Source organism: Muscardinus avellanarius (assembly GCF_963383645.1).
Source record: "Muscardinus avellanarius genome assembly, chromosome: 16".
Lineage (NCBI taxonomy): Eukaryota > Metazoa > Chordata > Mammalia > Rodentia > Gliridae > Muscardinus > Muscardinus avellanarius.
The window spans coordinates 24,978,219-25,000,469 of NC_137802.1; the positions used below are offsets into that span (position 1 = coordinate 24,978,219).

General features: G+C 40.6%; 1 protein-coding gene across 2 annotated transcripts in view; it reads right to left on the minus strand.

The window, feature by feature from the left end:
• TAOK1 (TAO kinase 1) overlaps nt 1-22,251 on the minus strand; it is a gene marked incomplete at both ends in the record, with an annotated part of 82,753 nt that overhangs the window by 29,180 nt on the left and 31,322 nt on the right. For both annotated transcript variants that reach the window (XM_080713468.1, XM_080713467.1), the window contains 6 exons: nt 50-184; nt 3,552-3,755; nt 7,411-7,578; nt 11,532-11,613; nt 16,874-16,967; nt 19,692-19,783. In XM_080713468.1, coding sequence (XP_080569594.1) covers nt 50-184; nt 3,552-3,755; nt 7,411-7,578; nt 11,532-11,613; nt 16,874-16,967; nt 19,692-19,783 — 775 coding nt within the window. The remainder of the gene's footprint in view (nt 1-49; nt 185-3,551; nt 3,756-7,410; nt 7,579-11,531; nt 11,614-16,873; nt 16,968-19,691; nt 19,784-22,251) is intronic.

Consider the following 22,251-nt stretch of genomic DNA (forward strand, 5'->3'; position numbering starts at 1 on the left):
CCAAGGTTCAACATGAAAAATATATTTCTAGGTCCAGGGAAGTACACACCAGTGATGCTGTACGTATAGTCGCAAAGTGTTCTCGATTACGATAGTGTGATTTGTGACGAGATACTTGGGGTGGGGACTGTGGATCTGAACCTCTTGTTCTGGAATCTCCTTCTTCTCTATAACTTTCCTCTTCCTAAGAAAAGAAACAAACAATATCATGTAAAGTGAACAAACATTTTACAGAATTAAAATTTAAAGGCAATTTCATGTGCAATTCAATAAATTTCAAAGACACAGAATTTTTTTTTTTTTTGTACTGGGGGATGGAACCCAGGGCCATTCTACCTCCAAGCTGTACCCTCAGCCCTATTTTTTACTCCTTATTTTTGAAACAGGGTCTTACTGAGTTGCAAAGGGCCTCACTAAGTAGCTGAGACTGTCCGCAAACCGCAACCCCCCAGTCTCCACCTCCCAAATGCTGGGATTTTACAAGCATGTGCCACCATGCCCGGCTACCAAGATCCTCTTTAAAAAAAAGGGGGGGGGCTGGCTGGGTGTGGTGGTGCACATTTGTAATCCCAGCATTTGGGAGGCTGACACAGGAGGGTTGCGGGTTTGTGAAAATAGGGCTGGGGTGTAGCTCAGAGGTAGAATGCGCCTATGTTCAATCTGCAGTACTGCAAAGGGGGGAGGGGTTGCAGAAGAATTGAAAATTGATGGTTTTCCTTATAAACTTCAATTTCTTATGGAACCCAGGGGCTTTTCTACCTTTGGGCTATACTCCCACACCTATTTTATACTTTATTTGGAAACAGGGTCTAAGTTGCTGAGAGCCTCACTAAGTAGCTGAGGCTGGCTTTGAATCTGTCTTCTGTGATTTTATTGGTGTATTATAGTCTCACATTATAATGTAAATCATGTAGACAATAGCATACACGCACACAGCATTTGTTGCCCCCCCACCACTCTATTCCCCTCCCTTCCCAATACAGAGTACTGAGACTGATGTTAGTATATTCACATATATACATATAGTTGATGGTAGTATTTCCTTTAATGAACCTCAGTCTTCCTCCTCTCCTTCCCTTAGATGACCTCCTTGGCTCCAGTGAGAGTCCCTCCATTATGTAGAGTCCCTCTTGTATCCCAAGTATTCCCTAGCTTGCTCATATTAGAGAAAACATATGACCTGGATGTCATCCTTGTGCAGGGGCCATGATAACCTTCTCTATATCGTTCCAATTTTAGTATATGTGCTGCCAAAGCGAGCATAACTTCAATTTATTATTATTATTATTATTATTATTATTATTATTATTATTATTATTATTGGTGGTATTGGGGTTCCTGGAAGCCCTTCTACCTCTGGGATACACTCCCACGGGCTACACTCCCAGACCTATTTTTTTAACTTTTTATTTGGAAACAGGGTCTCTTAAGCCAGCGTGGCTGGCTCCGAACCTGCGTGATCCTTCTGTCTCCACCTCCCAAGCGCGGGGATTACAAGCGTGCGCCACCACGCCCGGCCATAACTTCAATTTATTAACTAAAGAATTCAGTTAAGTAGTTACTAATTGCAAATATAATTTTTTTTTTTTTGGTGGTGGTACTAGGGATGGAACCCAGGGACATTCTATCTGTGAGCTATTCCCAGCCCTATTTTATTCCTTTATTTTGAAACAGTCTCAAATGAGTTGCTGAGTTTGGGCCACAAACCTACAATTGTCCTGTGATAGCCTCCCAGGCACTGGGATTACAAGTATGAGCCATCATGCCTGGCTCCTTTTTATTTTATTGGAAATGTGTCTTAATAAGCTGCAGAAGCTGGTTTCAAACCTGCGATCCTCTTATATCATCTTCCCAAGTACTGGGATTATAGGCATGTGCCACTAAACTTAATTCAAAATAATCTTTTTATGATTGATTTCATTACCCATAAATACAAAAATTAGATGTAATTTTGCCCTGAATAATAACACTACTGTCTATTATTCTTAGTGACTTTTATGTACGTGTTAAAATGCCTAACAAAAAATTTACCCTTTTTGGGGGGGTGATGTACTAGAGATTGAATCCTGGGGCATTCTACCTCTCAGCTACATCCCAGCCCCATTTTCTTTTTTATTTTGGTACAGGATCTCACTAAGTTACAGAAGACCTTGCTAAATTGCTGATGCTGGACTGAAACCTGCAGTCTTCCCAAGTACTGAGATCACTAGCAAACACCACACTTAGCTGAAATTTGTCATTTTATTACATTAATTACATTTCAAATGTTGTATACCCACTATCACTATTTGCAAAACCTTTTCAACAGCCCAAACAGAAACTCAATATCCAATAGCAATAGCTCCCATTTCACCTTCTACCTAACTCAGAATGACCTCTATGAATTATTCTTAAGAATTTGCCTATTCTAGATGTATAAGTTTAGGCCGGCGTGATGGCATATGCTTGTAATCCCAGTACTTGGGAGGCTGAGACAGGAGGATCATAGGTTCGCGGCCAGCCTCAGCTACTTAGTGAAGCCCTCCACAACTTAGCAAGACCCTGTTTCAAGATAGAAATAAAATAGGGCTGGAAGTGTAGCTTGAGGTAGAATGCCCCTGGGGTTCCACTCTCAGTACTCCCCCCACACAAATAGATGTGTAAGTTTAATTTCATGGTAATTGTCCTTTTATGTCTGTCCTGTCACTTAACATGTTGCACATTCATCCACAGCCCTTAAAAAAAATTTTTTTTGAAATATAATCTAGGTTGCTGAGGGCCTCACTAAGCTGCTGAGGCTGGCCTCAAACCTGCAATCCTTGACTCAGCTTCCCCAGTACTAGGATTATAGGTCGTTCAGTGTTATTTTGAAGAGATACAAAAGAATAATGCAAGGGCCAGGGGTGGTGGTGCACACTTGTAATCCCAGTACTTGGGAGGCTGAAACAGGAGGATCATGGGTTCACGGCCAGCCTCAGCTACTTAGTGAGGGCCTCCACAACTTAGAGAGACTTTCTTTCTTTTTTATTTTTTGCAGTACTGGGTTTGAAATTAGGGGCATTCTACCTCCGAGCTATGCCCCAGCCCTAATTTTTAGGGTGTGACTTGCAAAAGGCCTCACTAAAAAGCCGGGCTGTTTCATGAACCGTGATCCTTCTGTCTCAGCCTCCCAAATGCTGGGATTGCAAGCATGCACCACCACACCTGACTGAGACTCTGTTTCAAAATAAAGAATAAAAAACGGGGCTGGCAGCATTGCTCAGAGGTAGAATGCCTCTGGGTGCAATCCCCAGTACCCCCTTCCAAATGAATGATGCAAAAGTCACTTTTGATAATCACTCATCATAATTCTCTCATTCTCTAATGGCAACCATTACCATAAATTTCACATGCATCCTTCCTATTTCATTTTCCATGTAAATTAACTTCAAATGCAGTTAACAGATTAGGAATTAACAGAACTACTCCATTTGAAAAATTTTTCTGAAACTTTAAAGAAAATCTCTGCCTTATCAAATGAAGTAAATTATTAACCAGATCTAAAATTTTCCCACTGACATGCAAATACTCACAGGCTTTAAATGGATGACAGAACTGTTGGACATGACTGTATGGTCACCCTCCATCATGTCTAGCTCACTCTTATCATCTGAGGCATCTGGAAGACTGTTAACACTACTGCTTTGGCTGCTGGCACTGATAGACATACTGGGAATAGACTGATTACTTCCAACACTATTGACTGTTCCTGTTCGGCCAACACCATGATCTTGTTCCTAAGGGAAAAAAAAAGATTAAAATATCAATCTCTATTCTGGATTCTTGATTAAAGCATCTATTGTGAGGAATTTCCTTTATTTTCCAAGATGAGGAAATTTGCCATCTTTTGATAAAAAATAAAAAATGACCAACAAGTAAACAAAACCCTTGCTATTGGGAAAAAAAAAGTAAATTAATCAGTTTTCAGTGATTTTCTTTTTTGTTGTTGTTTTGGTTTTTTTCTCTGATGCTGATGATCAAACCCAGGGCTTTGTGCATGCAAGGCAAGCGCTTTACCACTGAGTTACATCCCCAACACAGTTTTGGGTGGTTTCCAAAATACAGTATATATTTTATTTTGCGGAGCTAGGGATGGAACCCAAGTGCATTCTATCTCCGTACTACACCTCCAGTCCTATTTTTTATTCTTTATTTTGAAACAGGGTCTCACTGAGTTGTAAAGGGTCTCACTATGTAGTAGCTGAGGCTGTCCATGAACCACCAACCTCCTGTCTCAGCCTCCAAAATACTGGGATTACAGGCATGTGCCACCATGCCCGGCTCAAAGTACGGTATTTTTGTTAAATTGTTTTAACATTTTTTGGAAAACCTTCTGCAACAAATGTCAAGGGGATGCTATTTCGTTCATTTCTCAATAATTCTTATGGTTAATATAATCCCTTCCCTTAAAAATAAAATATGAGCTAGGCATGGTAGCAAACGCTTGTAATCCCAGTACTGGGAGGTTGGGACAGGATGATCATGGGTTCACAGCCAGCTTCAATTATTTAGTGAGACCCTCTGCAACTTAGTGAGACCTTGTTTCAAAATAAAGAATAAAAAATAGAGCTGAGCTGGGCATGGAGGTGCACCCATGTAATCCCAGTACTTGGGAGGTTGAGACCAGAGGATCATGGTTTACAGCCAGCCTCAGCTACTTAGTGAGGCCCTTTGCAAATCAGAGAGACCTGGTTTCAAAATAAAAAATGAAAAACAGGGCTGGGGATGCAGCTCAAAAGTAGAATGTCTCTGGGTTCCATCCCCAGTACTGAAAAAAATAAAAAATAAAAATAAATAGGGCTGGGATATAGGCTCAGAGGCAGAATGTCCTTGGGTTCCATCCCCAGCACTGGGGATATATATATATATATGTGGGAGAGGGTGTAGCTCACAGGTCAAACACCCCTGGGTTAAATCCTAAGTACCAAAATCAAAACAAAAAGCTCTTAAAAAAATAAAAACTGTAAGTTAAGAAACTCTTGTTTTTTTATAGGTTTTTTTTCTTTTTAGTGCTACTAAAAAAAAAAAAAAAAAAAAAAAGCTGGGCATGGTGGTGTACACTTATAATCCTAGTACCTAAGAGGCTGAAACAGGAGGATCACAAGTTCAAAGCCAGCCTAAGCCACTCAGTGAGGCTCTCAGCAACCTAGTGAGAGATTGGACACTGTTTTTAAATAAAAAATAAGTGTGTAAATGTACCCATAAATGTACCCTTGGATTCCATCCACAGGGTGGGGTGGGGGGGGTGAGAGAGAGAGCGCACGCGCGTGAGCGAAAGAAAGAAGAAGGAGGAAGAAGAGGAGGAGGAGGAGGGAAGGGAAGCAGCTAAATGGTGGTGCATGCTTGTAATTTCAGTACTTGTGAGGATGACACTGGAGATTCCAAATTCAATGTGAGCCTCAGCAACCTAGTGAGATCCTATTTCAAAATAAAAAATAAAATAGGTCTGGAGTTATAACTAAGAGGTAGAATGCCCCTGGGTTTTATCCTCAGTATAAGAAAGAAAAGAAATCAAAGAGAAAAAAAAAAAAAAAAAAGCCAGGTATGGTGGCACATGCCTGTAATCCCAATACTTGGGAGACTAAGACACAAGAATCCCAGGTTCAAGGACAGCCTCAGCAAGTAGTAAGACTCTCATCAAACTAGTGAGACTCTGTTTCAAAATAAATATGAAGAACAGGGCTGGGAATATAGCTCAGAGGTAGTATGTCCCTGCATTCAATTCCTAGTACCTCAATCAATCAATCAATCAAAGTCTATTGGTCATGTTTTCAGAATACAAAGTAATCTCTGTCACTAGAAAGCAAAAGAAAATCAAAGATGTGAAATTGTGACAGGGGCATGGTTAAAACTTAAAATACGTAAGAGTAAAAAAAGGTAATTTACACATAACACACTTTATTTGAATACTTTCTTGTGATAAAGTACTGTAATATTTTTAATGCAAATATGCATTTCTATTCTCCTTAAAGGGCACCAGAGAAAGCAACTGGCCTTAAGAACGAGAGCTATGAGCCAGGCATGGTGGTGCACGCTTGTAATCCCAGTACTTGAGAAGCTGAGACAGGAGGATCACACAGGTTTGAAGCCAGCCTCAGATGGCTATCAGCAACTTTGTGAGACCCTGTTTCCCAATAAAATATAAAATAGATCTGGGAGTGTAGCCCGGAGGAAGAAAACGCCTGGATTCTATCCCCCAGTACCACTAAGAAACAAAAACAAAACAAGAGCTATGAGTATGAACCCATTTGCCTCTATCTAAACGAAATAACTACTCTTTTTTGGGGGGAGGGGTAGTACTGGGGAAGGAACCCAGTAGCATTCTACCTCTGAGCGACACCCCCAGCCCTATTTTTTATTCTTTATTTTGAAACAGGGTCCACTGAGGTGCAAAGGGCCTCACTAAGTAGCTTAGGCTGTCTGTGAACCGTGATCCTCCTGTCTCGGCCTCCCAAATGCTGGGATTATAAGCATGTGCCACCACGTCCAGCCGAAGTAACTACTCTTAACCTTGCTTTGTTCATTTATAAAATGAAAATTTTAGAACCATGTAGATGTAATAAAATTATGCAGAGCTAGCTGGGCATGGTGGCGCACCTTTGTAACCTCTTTGCTTGGGAGGCGGAGACAGGAGGATCGCGCTGGCTTAAGAGACCCTGTTTCCAAATAAAAAATAGGTCTGGGAGTGTAGCCCAGAGGTAGAAGGGTTTCCAGGAACCCCAGTACCACCAAAAAAAAAAAATTTTTTTTTTTGCAGAGCTAAAAGAAATGACACAATTGCCTGGTAACTTTCCAATGACTTCCAAGTGAGTATAGTTAACTTTCACCATCTATAATTTCAAGGAATTGCAAAAGCATGTCCTATGGAACTGAACAAGTTAAAAAAAAAAAGGTTTAGTAGACAAGAAATATGAGAAGGATATTTGTTAGGTTTCTCAAATAAATACTTCAAACAGCTTTTATCATACCAATGTATACTATATAGGAGTTGGGTTTAGAGCACGCAAGCTAATTTCCCCCCCCCTGGTACTGGGGATGGAACCCAGACGCATTCTACCTGTGAGTGACAACCTCAGTCCTATTTTTTATTCTTCATTTTGAAAAAGGGTCTCACTGAGTTGCCAAGGGCCTCACTAAGTAGCTGAGGCTGTCCTTGAACTGTGATCCTCCTGTCTCAGCCTCCCAAATGCTGGGATTATAAGCATGCGCCACCATGCTCGGCAGGCAAGCTAACATAATTAAAGATCCTTTTCTTTAACTGGGATCTTACATAACCAACATTTAAAATCCCACAACCTAGGGATCACTGATAGAAAAGGTTAATTCTTGGCAGGGCAGTTGCACAAAGAGAGAAACCAATAAAGAGAATTCTTGAGTCATTTTAGTTATTACCTCTTCTTCTTCCTGTGCTTCTACTGTTGGTCCATTATGTGCCTCTTGGAAAAGTAGTTTCTTCATTTTCCGATACTGCAGATTGTCCAGCTCTCTTACTGCATCTTTTGTCCTCTGAATAAGATCTATTAACACTGTTTCAGGGCGCTCCCGAAGAACAAACATGTGCTAGAGATGGTTAAAGGTAAAAGACAGCTTGAAACATTTTTTTATGTGTGGTACTGGGGATGGAACCCAGGGGCATTCTACCTCCAAGCTACATCCCCAGCCCTATTTTATTCTTTTATTTTGAAATATGATCTCACTCAGTTGTAGAAGGCCTCATAAAGTTGCTGAGGCTGGCCATAATTCCACAATTCTCCTGTCCTGGCCTCGAAGTGCTGGAATTATAAGTATGTGCCACACCAGGCTAAAATCTTTTTCTTTTTCGTCTCCCCCCCCCCACCACCTGCCTCTTCTCTTTCTCTCTCCTCCCTCCATTTTTTTTTTTTTTTTGATGGTACTGGGGTTCCTGGAAGCCCTTCTACCTCCGGGCTACACTCCCAGACCTATTTTATATTTTTGAAACAGGGTCTCTTACGCCAGCGCGGCTGGCTTCGAACCTGCGCGATCCTCCTGTCTCCACCTCCCAAGCGAGGGGATTACAAGCGTGCGCCACCACGCCCGGCCATTTTTTTTTTTTTTTGGTAGTACTGGGGTTCCTGGAAGCCCTTCTACCGTCAGGCTTCACTCCCAGACTATATATATATATATATATATATATAGTTTTTTTTTTCCCCCTTTTTTTGGAAACAGGGTCTCTTAAACCAGCACGGCTGGCTTCGAACCTGTGGGATCCTCCTGTCTCCGCCTCCCAAGCGAAGGGATTACAAGCGAGCGCCACCACACCTGCCCTCCTTTTTGTATTTATATTACAAAACTAAGCCAGGTGCACGTTCAAAATTCCAGCATTCAGGAGGCTAAGACTGGCGCATTGCAGTTCGCAGACAGTCTCAGCTACTTAGTGAGGCCCTGTGCAACTTAACTGAGACCATGTTTCAAAATAAAGAAAAAAAAAAGGCAACTAAGCCTATTAATAACTGAACTTAAATTTTTTTTTTTTTTTTTTTGGTGGTACTGGGGTTCCTGGAAGCCCTTCTACCTCCGGGCTCTACTCCCAGACCTATTTTTTTTTGTGTGTGGGGGTCTGGGGATGGAACCCAGGGGCATTTGACCTCCGAGCTACACCCCCTGCCCTATATTTTATTCTTTATTTTGAAACCGGGTCTCACTGAGTTGCAGAGGGCCTCACTAAGTAGCTAAGGCTGACCGCGAACTGCGATCCTCCAGGTCTCAGCCTCCCAAGTGCTGGGATTACGAGCGTGCACCACCACACCCAGCGCAACCATGAAAATATTTTAAAAATTAAGTTCAGGGCCGGGCGTGGTGGCGCACGCTTGTAATCCCCGTGCTTGGGAGGCGGAGACAGGAGAATCGCACAGGTTCGAAGCCAGCTGTGCTGGCTTAAGAGACCCTGTTTCCAAATAAAAAAGTATAAAAATAGCCCTGGGAGTGTAACCTGGAGGTAGAAGGGTAAGGAACCCCAGTACCACCCAAAAAAAAAAAAAATCATGGTTATATGAGAACAATATAATTCCATAAAAGAAAACATATTTTTTCTTTGAAAGAAGGTCTTGCAATGTTGCAGAGGCTGGCTTTGAACTACTAGCTCAAGTCATCATCTGGCCTCTGATTCTCAAATATCTAGGAATACAAGTGTATGCCAACATGCCCAGGAGGAAAAAAACCAATCAATCAAATCAATCAATCTATCTGTTTATTGTGGTGGTACTGGGGATGGAACCCAAGTGGATTCTACCTTTGAGCTATACCCCCAGCCCTATATTATTTTGAAACAAGGTATCACTAAATTGTGGAGGGCAAGGACCTGTAATCCTCCTGGCTCAGACTCCCAAGTAGTGGGATTACAAGTGTGCACAACCAAGTCCAGTTATATGACTTGCTTAACATTTATTTTCCCCATATATTTATATAAATACATCATATTATATATATATTTTTCATATTACATTAATATTGGAGAGATTAATATATAAGATTTGGCAGAGGAAAAATCAGATTTGATGTTAATATGTTTTACCAATTTTGAAATAAGACTTTACTTCATGTGAATTAAAATTTGTAGTGTGGAGCAATTCCAGCTATTTAGAAGGCTGAGGTGGGCAAATCAAGTTTCAGGATAAAGCCAAGCGTGGTGGCGCACGCTTGTAATCCCCACGCTTGGGAGGCAGAGATAGGAGGATCGCGCAGGTTCGAAGCTAGCTGCACGTGCTGGCTTAGGAGACCCTGTTTCCAAATAAAAATATAAAATAGATCTGGGACTGTAGCCCAGAGGTTGAAGGGCTTCCAGGAACTGCACCCCCCAAAAAAAAAAAAAAGTTTCAGGATAAAGCTGAGCATGGTGGTGCACACTTGTAATCATAGCATTTGGGAGGCTGAGACAGGAGGACCATGGTTCGCAAATAGCCTCTGTTACTTAGTGAGGCCCTTTGCAACTCAGTGAGACCCTCTTTCAAAATAAAGAAATAGTGCTGAAGTGTAGCTCGGAGGTAGAATGCCCCTGGGTTCCATCCCCAATACTGCCAAAAAAAAAAAGTTTCAGGATAGCCTCAGTATCTTAGTGAGACACCCCCCCCCAAAAAAAAAGAAATGGGGATGCTACTCAGTGTTAGAGTACTTGGTCCAGCATGTGTCAGGCCTAGGTTCCATGCTTAATGGTAGGAAGGAAGGGAAGGAGGGAGGGAGGAGGAAAGTAGGGAAATAGGAGGAAAGAAGGAGGGGAGGGGAGGAGAGAGAAGGAAAGAAAAATACCTCACTGGGCGTGGTGGTGCATGCTTGTAATCCCAGCACTTGGGAGGCTGAGACAGGAGGATTGCACAGGTTTGAAGCCAGCTACTTAGTGAGACTCTCAGCAATTTAGTGAGACCTTGTTTCCAAATAAAATATAAAATAGGTCTGGGAGTGTAGCCCGGAGGTAGAAAAGTCCCTGGGTTCCATCTCCAGTACCACACATTAAAAAAAAAAAAAAAAAAAAAAAAAAAAAAAAAACAAAGAAAGAAAGAAAGAAAAAAAAGGAAGGAAGGAAGGAAGGAAAGAAAGGAAAGAAAGAAAAATACCACTGGGAGAAGGGTTCAATCCCTAGTAACACACAACCAATAAAAAATTATAGAGCCAGAACTGGGCATGGTGGTGCATGCTTGTAATCCCAGCATTTGGGAGGCTGAGAAAGAACAATCACAGTTCACAGACAGCCTCAGCTACTTAGTGAGGCCCTTTACAACTCAGTGAGACCCTGTTTCAAAAAATAAAGAATAAAAAGTAGGGCTAGGAGGTAGAACTCCCCTGTGTTCCATCCTCAGTATTGTCAAAAAAGAAAGAAAAAAAGAAAAATATATAGGGATTTGGGGTATACCACTGGCATATCAGACTAAAAGCCCTGCATTCAATTTTAGTCCTAGGAAAACAAAAACAACTTAGCATCTAAGGAAATTCCAGGGGTGGAGGTATGACTCAGTGTTATAGTATTTGCATACTATATCCAAGGTTCTGGGTTCAATCTTGCACACATACAGAAAAAAAGTTATCAGAGAAAATAATATAAAAAATTAGTATTTTAGTGGACTAGGAGCATATTCAGTGGTATAGAGCTTACCTAGCGTGCATGAGGCCTTGGGTTTCATTCCCCAAAACTATCAAAAAACAAAGAAAGGGGGGAAAAAAAGCTGGGCAGAGTGGCACTTATCTGTAACCATACCTGGGAGACTGAGACAGGAAAATAGCAGGTGCGAAGCTAGCCTTAGCTACTTACTGAGGCCCTCTACAGCTTAGCGAGACCCTGTTTCAAAATAAAGAATAAAAAAATAGGGCTGAGGATGTAGCTCAGAGGTAGAATCTCTCCCTGGTTTCAATCCCCAGTATCACACATAGACACACACAACACACACACACACACACACACACACACACACACACACACACATTCAGAATCTAAGAATAATAAAGTATATTCTTAAAATCACTTCTCAAGAGTAAATACAGATTTATAGTATTACAGAACCGACCTTTAAAAGTTCCTCTGATGTTGGCCGATCTTGAGGGATTTTCTGGAGGCAAGAATCTACAAAGTTGCGAAAATAATCAGACCTATTGTAAAGGAAAGTATCAAGTGAATTTTGCTATTTCCTTTAAAAACATATAAAAAAAAAATCAAGGCACATACCTACTAAAGGGAGGGGGAGTAGAAAAGCCACAACACTACCAAAACAATAACAAAAGCAGAGACTACAAGCTGGGCGTGGTGGCGCATGCTTGTAATCCCCACGGTTGGGAGGCTGAGACAGGAGGATCGCACAGGTTCAAAGCCAGCCAGCTGCTTAGTGAGGCTCTCAGCAACTGAGACCCTGTTTCCAAATAAAGTATAAAATAGGTCTGGGAGTACAGCCTGGAGGTAGAAAGCCTCTGGGTTCCACCCCCAGTACTACCAAAAAAAAAAAAAGAGACTACAGACTTTTATAAAAATCTATGAAAAACCACTTAAAGCAACCAGTGAGTCTGATTTTCTAAAGGTAAACTGAGGGTATAGAGGAAGTTTAGCGATACAGTGGACTAAGCATTCATGAAGCCCTGGGTTTGATCCCCAGCACAAAAAAAGCCAGAATAACCCCCCCCCTCTATCTATCTATCTATCTATCTATCTATCTATCTATCTATCTATCTATCTAATATATCCAAGCTACATCCCCAGCTGTATTTTATTTTTTATTTTGAAACAGGGTCTCACTAAGTTGCAGAGGGCCTCACTATGTTGCTGAGGCTGGCTGCAACCCTGCAATCCTTCTGTCTATAAGTTTCCTAAGTACTAGGATTTTAAATGTGTGCCACCATTCCCAGACAGCTTCCACCACATATTTAACTATCACACCATTTTATATATATTATACATACATATAATATATATATATATATATATATCCCCTCCCCAGGACTTGGGATGAAACCCAGGGGCATTCTACCTCTGAGCTACACCCCAGACAATTTTTTTTTGGTGGTACTGGGGTTCCTGGAAGCCCTTCTACCTCCGGGCTACACTCCCAGACCTATTTTTACATTTTTTAAATTTGGAAACAAAGTCTCCTAAGCCAGCGCGCGCGGCTGGCTTGAACCTAAGCGATCCTCCTGTCTCCGCCTCCCAAGCGCGGGGATTACAAGTGTGTGCCACCACGCCCAGCGTGACAATTTTTTTAGTTTTTTTTTTTTTTTTGGAAACAGGGTCTTACTGAGTTGTAAAGAGCCTCACTAAGTAGCTGAGGCTGTCCACAAACTCCGATCCTCTAGTCTCTGCCTTCCGAATGCTGGGATTACAAGCTTGCACCACCATGCCCAGCACATCATTCTAGATTGAGCAAAAAATGAGGACACTCTACCTATTTTTTTTTTTTCATTCAAATCCAAAGTAAACTCTTTTCCATTTTTCCCACTTTTTTTCTTTCCAAGGCACCTCTTTTTTTAAATTTACCCTATATATATAAAAAATTATATATATGTGGTACTGGGGATGGAATCCAGGTGCCTTCTACCTCTGGGCTACACTCCCAGACCTATTTTATATTGGGATACAGGGTCTCACTAAGTTGCCGAGGCTGGCTTCAAACCTGTGATCCTCCTGCCCAAGCCTCCCATGCACTGGAATTACAAGCGTGTGCCACCATGCCCGGGCCATATAGATTATTTTCTTTCTTTTTTCTTTTTTTATGGGTCAGGGATGGAACCGAGAGGCATTCAACCTCTGAGCTGTCCAATTATTATTATTTTTTTGGTGATACTGGGGTTCCTGAAAGCCCTTCTACCTTCGGGCTACACTTCCACAGGCTACACTCCCAGACCTATTTTATACTTTTTATGTGGAAACAGGGTCTCTTAAGCCAGCGCAGCTGGCTTCGAACCTGTGTGATCCTCCTGTCTCTGCCTCCCAAGTGCGGGGATTACAAGAGTGCGCCACCACGCCCAGCTCCAATTTTTTATTCTTTATTTTGAAAAAGGGTCTCACTGAGTTTCGAAGGGCCTCACTAAGTAGCTGAGGCTGTCTGCGAACTGCAATCCTCTAGTCTCAGCCTCCCAAATGCTGGGATTACAAGCATGCGCCACCACACCTGGCTAGATTATTTTCTTATAGTACATTTCAGAATATCATCCTATCTGCTCTGGAGAGAACATTATTTTATACCTTTTAAGTGGTGACCCTGAGCAACTGATAAGAAAACATCTGTAACATATTATTATGTGGTGTTATTCAAGAGAGTTCAGTAATTAGGCAGTAAGTAATAATTACATCCTCAATATTTGTCTCCAATATTCAAATAAGATTTTGGGATCCTTGTAGGCTAAAACAGTGTAGACAACCTTTGTTTAAATTATTTATTACTTATTACTTATATCTATCACACTATGGTTTATATGTTATCTCCTCTCCCAAACTCAAGCTAAAATTGAATCCCCAAAGCAACAGTGTTGGGAGGTGGGGCCTAATGAGAGATGTTTAGGTCATTAAGACTTTGCCCTACTTTTATTTTTATTTTTATTTTTGGTGGTATTGGGGGCAGAACCCAGGGGCTTTCTACCTCCAGGATATACTCCCAGACTTATTTTATATTTTATTTGGAAACAGGGTTTCACTAAGTTGCTGAGAGCTTCACTAAGTAGCTGAGTCTGGCTTCGAACCTGTGCAATCCTCGATCCTCCTGTCTCAGCTTTCCAAACGGGGATTACAAGTGTGCACCCCCACACCCTACTTTATTTTGAAACAGAGTCTCACTAAGTTGCAGAAGGCTATCTGAGCTATATCCCAAGCCTGATTTTTTATTCTTTATTTTGAAACAGGGTCTCACTAAGTTGCAGAGGGCCTAAATAGCTGAGGCTGACTCAGTCCTATTTATTCTTTATTTTGAAACTTGGTCTCACTATGTTGTAGAGGGCCTAAATAGCTGAGGCTAGCCTGGAACCTGAAATCCTCCTGTCTCAGACTCCCAAGTACTGGGATTTCAAGTGTGCTGGCTCGTAACAGCCAGCTCTCCCTGGCCCTATTCCATTTTTTTAAAATTTGAAATAAGGTCTTACTACGTTGCTAAGGGTCTTGCTAAATTGCTGAGGCTTGCTGTAAACCTGTAATTCTCCTGTCTCAGCCTCCCAAGTACTGGGACTACAGGTGTGTCATAACTCTGGAAATTTTAAAATATTTATTAAATATGCTAGATATTTCCCTAGAATTCTTCAAATGATAGGTGCACATGATGAATTACTTATCTGCTATAAACTTTAAGCACTGCTAAAAATCCTAGCTTGCTTTCTCCTTTAGGATATGCAAAGTGAGTGGACAGTTTAAAGAGAGAAGGCTGTGTTGAAAGGGTGGGAATATACTCCATCCTGGAGCAGACCATTCCAAGAGTAGAAGTGTGCAATTCTTAATTTTCTAAAACTGTCAATATATATTATGAATTCTCAATATATATGAATTTAACTTTTCTATGAAAGATTAACTTGATCATAACAAATTTGAATGAGTTTAACTTAATCAAGTCAAGGATATACTAGAAAGACTAGAGTAATCTGAATAATTATAACTAGAATAATACCAAAGGTTTTAATCACTTGGTTACTGTTACTGCCAAATAATTACATTTATTTATTTGTTTATTTTTATGGCACTGAGAACTGGACCCTGAGGCACTCTATCTCTGAGATATACTGCCAGCCTGATTTTTTTTTTTTTTGGCGGTACTGGGAATTGAACCCAGGGGCACTCTACCTTTGAGCTATACCCCTCATCCTATTTTTAATTCTTTTTTTTTAATAGGGCCTCACTAAGCCGGGCATGGTGGTGCACACCTGTAATCCCAGTGCTTGGGAGACTGAGACAGGAGGATCGCACAGGTTCAAAGCCAGCCTCAGCTACTTAGTGAGGCTCTCAGCAACTTAGTGAGACCCTGTTTCCAAATAAAATATAAAATAGATTTGGGAGTACATCCCGGAGATAGAAAAACCCCTAGGTTCCACCCCCAGTACAAAAAAAAAAAAAAAAAAAAAGACCTCACTAAGTAGTATGAGGCTGGCCATAAATCTGCAATTCTCCTATCTCAGCCTCCTCAGTACTGGAATTACAAGCATGCACCACCACGCCTGGCCATCCAATTTCCTAATTTCTCCCCCCCCCCCCTTTTTTTGCAGTACTGGGGATAGAACCCAGGGGCATTCTGCCTCCAAGCTCCACCCCCGGCCTGAACTTTTTATTCTTTATCTTTTGAAACAGGATCTCACTGAGTTGCAAAGGGCCTCACTAAGTAGCTTAGGCTGGCCACAAACCACGATCCTCCTTTCTCAGCCTCTTGAATGCTGGGATTACAATCGTGCGCTACCACACCCAGCCAATTTTATTTCTTATTTGGAAACACAGTCTAAGTTACAGAGGGACTCACTAAGTTGCTGAAGCTGGCTTCAAATCTGTGATTTTCCTGTCTCAGCCTCCTAAATACTGGGATTACAGGCATGTACCACTATATCTGGCTCTTATGTTTTTTGTTTTTGTTTTGGTGGTACTGGGGCTGGAACCCAGGGTCTTTTACCTCTGGGCTATACTCCCAGACCTATTTTCTATTTTATTTGGAAACAGTGTCTCACTAAGTTACTGAGAGCCTCACTATTTAGCGGAGGCTGACTTCAAACCTGTGTGATCCTCCTGTCTCAGCCTTCCAAGCGCGGGAATCACGAGCGTGCACCACCATGCCTGGCTTTACTTATATTTTTTACTACATAAATTATAAACCATTCCTCAGTCAACTACTACTACAAGATGTGGCAATTTATATATATATATATTTCAGTTATAAATATTAATATTTTAAAATATTAGTTTTTTATATTAGAATTATATGTTCTTAAAGTTCAAATGAAAAATCAATTTTATAAAAATCAAGAGTATTTGCACCCAGGTGACTAAGTTGTGAACTAAGTTATATGTAAGCTATGAAAAAAAATATGAGAAAGGATAAACACTGGAGTATGGTGGAACATCCTTGTAATCCCAGTAGTTGGGAGGCTGAGACAGAAGGATCACAGGTTCACTCCAGCCTTAGCAATATAGCAAGACTCTCAGCAACCTGGTAAGACCCTGTTTCAAAACAAAAAGTTAAAGGGTTGGTGTGTAGGTTAGAGGTAGAATGATTTTGGGTTCAACCCCAAAATCGCCAAAAGAAAACAAAAAAAGGATAAATATACCAGAGAAGAGGGTAAAATCAGCCTATTATCTCTTCAGGTAATAATTATACCTAAATGAAATCAAGTCATTTTCATAACATAATGAAAAGGCATTTTATTTTTACAATATCAAAAAGTATCTTTTAGAAATACTCACCATTCATTAGACTGGAGTGTAGGGGATTCATTTTGGGCTATGTGATATAAGGCACTCATAGCATTCATATTAAATAAAGGAGGCTTCCTTTCCGCTGTAAAAGAAAGGAAATTTTATTATTAAAATATATGTGTGCCATATAGGAGCACTCACAATTCAGCTTTTTAAAATAATTTAAAACAATCTTAAATTTACTAAAAATTGAGAATAAATCATTGTGATTCTCTAACATCCCTAAATACTTGAGCATGTTCCCCACAAACAAGAACATTTTCCTGACAAAACCCTACCATACTCATTAAATTAGGCTACTTAAGACTAATGTGGTATTACCTCCCCTAACTCCAATGTCTCAATAATGTCTTAAGTGCAAACATGAACCTTTTAGTTTCTTATAATAGATTAAAGCCATGACCTTGAAATGTTCCTTGGTCTGAGTTTATCTGGTATTTCCTACTATTATTAGATCTGGGCTATACAACTTTGGTAGAAATATAACAGAAGTAATGTTGTATTCTGCTTATTATACCTATGAAGTGGCATGTGATTTCAAGTGGTTTCGTTATTAATGTTGCCCACTTTGATCACTTGATGAAGGCTGTGCCTGCTAGCGTTTTCCATGGTCGTTTCTCCTTTCTCCTCTGTACTTAATAAGCATTTTATGAGAAGGTATTTTGAAATTATATAAATATCCTGTTTCTCATAAAGCTTCCTTATTTTTTGTTGGCTGAGTCACATATTTATATATTCACAGATTTCTATTTCATTAAGTTATAACCTATAATTTGTTGCTATGCTCAAATTGTCTTATATTTGAGTAGTAGGAACTTTTTCTAGGTTGGTTCTGTTTCTTTTGGACATGGCCTCATTATTCTTTGATTATTTTCTTATGTTCTGGTACACAAAGATGTTCCAGGATCAGCTTGTACTTCCCTAATTCCAAACTTTAGACTAACCCTTCCCCAAGAATTCACAACACTGAGTGTGCTCACTGAAGTGTCACTGCTTCCATACTCTTCTCAATGGTCAATAGAACACATATATGTATGTAATATATTATACATGCAGATATGAACATCTGCATTTATTGAAAACAACGAGTTCCTCATGTTCTTCTAATTCCAATCCAACACTATAGTGCTCATTTTTCCTTTCTCTTTCATAACTGTAAAGCTCTTTTATGATGAGAACCTTATTATCATTATTCTTAAGTGTATTTTATTTGATAAATTCTCCCTGTATGTAACCGAGGTCTCGTGCTCACCATCAATCTCTCTCCTATGCAGATGTCCTCCTTTCCCTGTTCAATTTCTGACTGTGTTCTCCATCCACTCAGTTTCTGACACTCCACTCAAATCAGGTCACTTCTTGCAGCAAGGAATTCCTCATCAGGGAAGCCCTCTTCATCTTTATTGGGTTCTGCCAATGTACCTAAATATGAACTACCTCTTCAGACTTTGACTCTATATAATGGGATGCTCCCCTGTGCTGTCACCTCCTCATCCTCCTTAAGCTCTGAAAAATGCATGCTGAGTCACCTCCATGTGCAAATGTCCTAGTTGCACCACAGGGCCTTTGAATCTCCATACCTGAATGTTTCTCTACATGAGACACATGATGATTTTATGTTTGATTCCACATAACCAGCTATGGGATATATCTAATATACTCATTTGACTTTGACACCCATCCTGGGTTACCATAACTCATCACCTGGCATGGATACCAACAACTGTCCCACCAGTAGCTTTAAAATGGAATAGTTGAGCAGGGCATGGTGGCTCATGCTTATAATCTCAGTAATTGGGAGGCTAAGACAGGGAGACAGCAGGTTCATTGCCAGCCTCAGGAACACAAGGCCCTCTGCAACATAGTGAGCCCCTGTTTCAAAATAAATAATAAAAAAAATTGGACTGGGGGCAAACTCAGAAGTAAAACACCCTTGGATTCAATCCCCAGTACCACAAAAAATAAAAAAGGAAGCTGGGCATGATGGCGCAGGCTTGTAATCCCAGCATTCGGGAGGCTGAGAACGAAGGACTGCAGTTCATGGACAGCCTCAACTATTTCTTAGTGAGGCCCCTTACAACTCAAGTGAGACCCAGTTTCAACAAAAAAATAAACAACAAAAGGTAGGGCTGGGGTTATAGCTCAGAGGTAGAATGCCCCTGGGTTCCATTCCCAATACCAGAAAAAATTATTTTCAAACCAGATAATCAAAGTGAAAACCTAAAAAATGTATTGGTCCCTTTAGAAATTGACATATATGATTTTTTTGTGTGGTACTGGGGGTTGGACCCAAGACACTTTACTTCTGAGCTACACCCCCACCCCCTTTTTATTCTGTGTGTGTGTGTGTGTGTGTGTGTGTGTGTGTGTGTGTGGTACTTGGGTTGGAACCCAGGGGCTTTTACCTCTGAGCTTTACTCCCAGTCCTATTTTATACTTTATTTGGACACAGCATCTCACTAAGTTACTAAGAGCCTCATTAAGTGGCTGAGGCTGGCTTCGAACCTGTGCGATCCTCCTCTCTCAGCTTCCCAAGTACTGGAATTACAAGTGTGCAGCACCACGCCCAGCACCCTTTTTATTCTTTATTTTGAAACATGGTCTTACTAAGTTGCAAAGGCCCTCACAAATTTGCTGAGGCTAGCTGTGAACCTGCAATCCTCCTGTCTCAGCCTCCCAAGTACTAGGATTACAAGCAGTACCACCACACCCAGTTATACATGATTTTTAAAACTCTGTAATTTGGTCCAGTATTTGAACTAAAACATTGATCAAAGCTTAATTCACAGTAATGAAGAACAATGCTTACCAAGTTCAATACATGTTATTCCAAGAGACCATACATCAACCTTGCCATCATATTGTCCTTCATCCATGGCTAAAATTACCTCTGGGGCCATCCTAAAACATAAAATGTTCATTTAAATTAAAGTTTAAAAGGTATACTATTCTGTGAAAAATATAACAACTATCTTCATGCAAAACAATGGTTTGAATTCAAACAATAGGTGGACATAAGATCCCCCCCCCCCCAGTACTGGGGATAGAATCCAGAGGCATTCTACCTACAAGCCAAATCTCCAGCCCTATATATATATTTTTTTATTCTTTATTTTTAAATAGGGTTTCACTAAATTGCAGAGGGCCTCACTCAGTAGCTGAAGTTGGCAGTGAATCTGTGCTTCTCCTGTCTCAGCCTCCCAAGTACTGGGATTACAAACATGAGCCACCACACTGGTAGACATAAAAAATTTTATAATGAGAAACAATTATACTAGAGGTTGTGAGATAAATAATTAGCAATGCATGTAAAATGTGAGATTCATTCTCATCATCTGTCATATCTTATTGAGACCATTTTTCAAAATAAAAGATAGGCCTGGGAGTACAGCACAGAGGTAGACAGTATCTGGGTTCAATCTCCAATAGCACAAAACAAAATGTTAGATTCTAGTTATAGGTATGAAATATTGTTTCATTTTCTAACTACAATATATAAACTAGGGCTCTACCCACAAAAATTGTGTGTGTGTGTGTGTGTGTGTGTGTGTGTGTGTGTATATTCCCCCCCCCCTCAGTGCTGGGGATTGAACTCAGGGGCTCCAAACTACATCTCCAGCCCTTCCTCTCCCTCCCTTCCTTTCTTCTTTTTTTTGCAATACTGGGGATGGAACCCAGGGGCATTCTACCTCAGATCGACACCCCCAGCCCTACTTTTTATTCTTTATTTTGAAACAGGGTCTCACTGAGTTGCTTAGGGCCTTATTAAGTAGCTGAGGCTATCTGCGAACCACGATCCTCCTGTCTCAGCCTCCCAAATGCTGGGATTACAAGTGTGCGCCACCACGCCCGGTTTATTCTATATTTTTAAATATGGTCTCAGTAAGTTGCAGAGGACCTCACTAAGAAGATGAGGCTGGTCACAATCCTGCAATTCTCCTGTTCTCGCCTCTCAGTACTGGGATTACAAAGGTGTGTGACCACACCCAGCCAACACAAAAAATTTTTGATCATTTATGGCAATGGTCTTCAAACTTTTTCATTTACCTTCTGGAATTTATATTTGTAAATTGTGCGAGTTTTTTGTTTGTTTTTGGCACTACAGATTGAACCTAGAGGCAGTCTACCTCTGAGCTACATCCCTAATCCTATTTCATTTTAAAATTTAGAATATTATTTAGAATATTATGGTATTTATTTTGAAAGAAATTCGCAGCCAGCCCCAGCAACTTGTAAGGCACTCCACAACTTAATGAGACCCTGTTTTGAAATAAATAATAAAAAATAGGATAAGGCTGGGGGTGTAGCTCAGAAGCAGAATACCCCTAGGTTTAGTCCCTAGTACTGCCAAAATAAACAGACAAACAAAACAAAGCAAAAAACAGGGTCTCACTAAGTTGCTGAGGCTGGCTGAGACCCTGCAGTCCTCTTCTCTCAGTTTCTCAAGTACTAGGATTAAAAGCAAGCACCACCATACCCAGCTTAAATTGTACATTTTTGAGTTGACAGTTTCATTCCATAAATTTAACAGCTGTAAAGGATATAATGCACAGCACATAAAAATATAATTTTTGAGCTGATAACCTATATTTTATAAATTTAAGAGCTGTAGAGCCGGGTGTGGTGGAGCCACTTGTAATCCCAGCATTTGGGAGGCTGAGACTGGAGGATCGTGGTTTGAGGATAGCCTCAGCTACTTAGTGAGGCCCTTCGCAACTCAGTGAGACCCTGTTTCAAAATAAAGAATAAAAAATTGGGCGGGGGGTGTAGCTCGGAGGTCAAATGCCCCTAGGTTCCATCCCCAGACCCGCAAAAAAATAAAAAATTATTTAAGAGCTGTAAAGGATATTTAAAATGTGGAGCTACACAATGGGTAAATTCAATACATTAAAAACATCGCCATAGTCGTGTACATTGACACATGCCTGGAATCCCAGTGATTCTGATGGCTGAGGAAGGAGGACTGCAAGTTCGAGGGAAGCCTGAGAAACTCTGCAAGATTTTGTTTCTGAATGAAAAAGAAAAAAGGGCTAGGGATGCAGCTCAGTGGTAGAATATCCCTGGGTTCCATTCCCAGATTCCCAGTACTGCAAAAACAATAATAACAATAACAAAAAAAAAAAAATATCAAAGCCATATAACCTAATTAGTAAAACTAACTAAGGTTGTTATGAGCCAGGTGTGGTGGCAAAGGATTGTAATTCCAGTACTTGGGAGGCTAAGACAGGAGTGTCACAAGTTTAAAGCCAGGCTCAGCAACCTGGTAAGGCTCTCTGTAACTCAGTGAGACTCTATTTCCAAACAAAATGTAAAAAATTGTGCTGGATTTCCGGGCATGACGACACACGCGTGTAATCCCAGCATTTAAA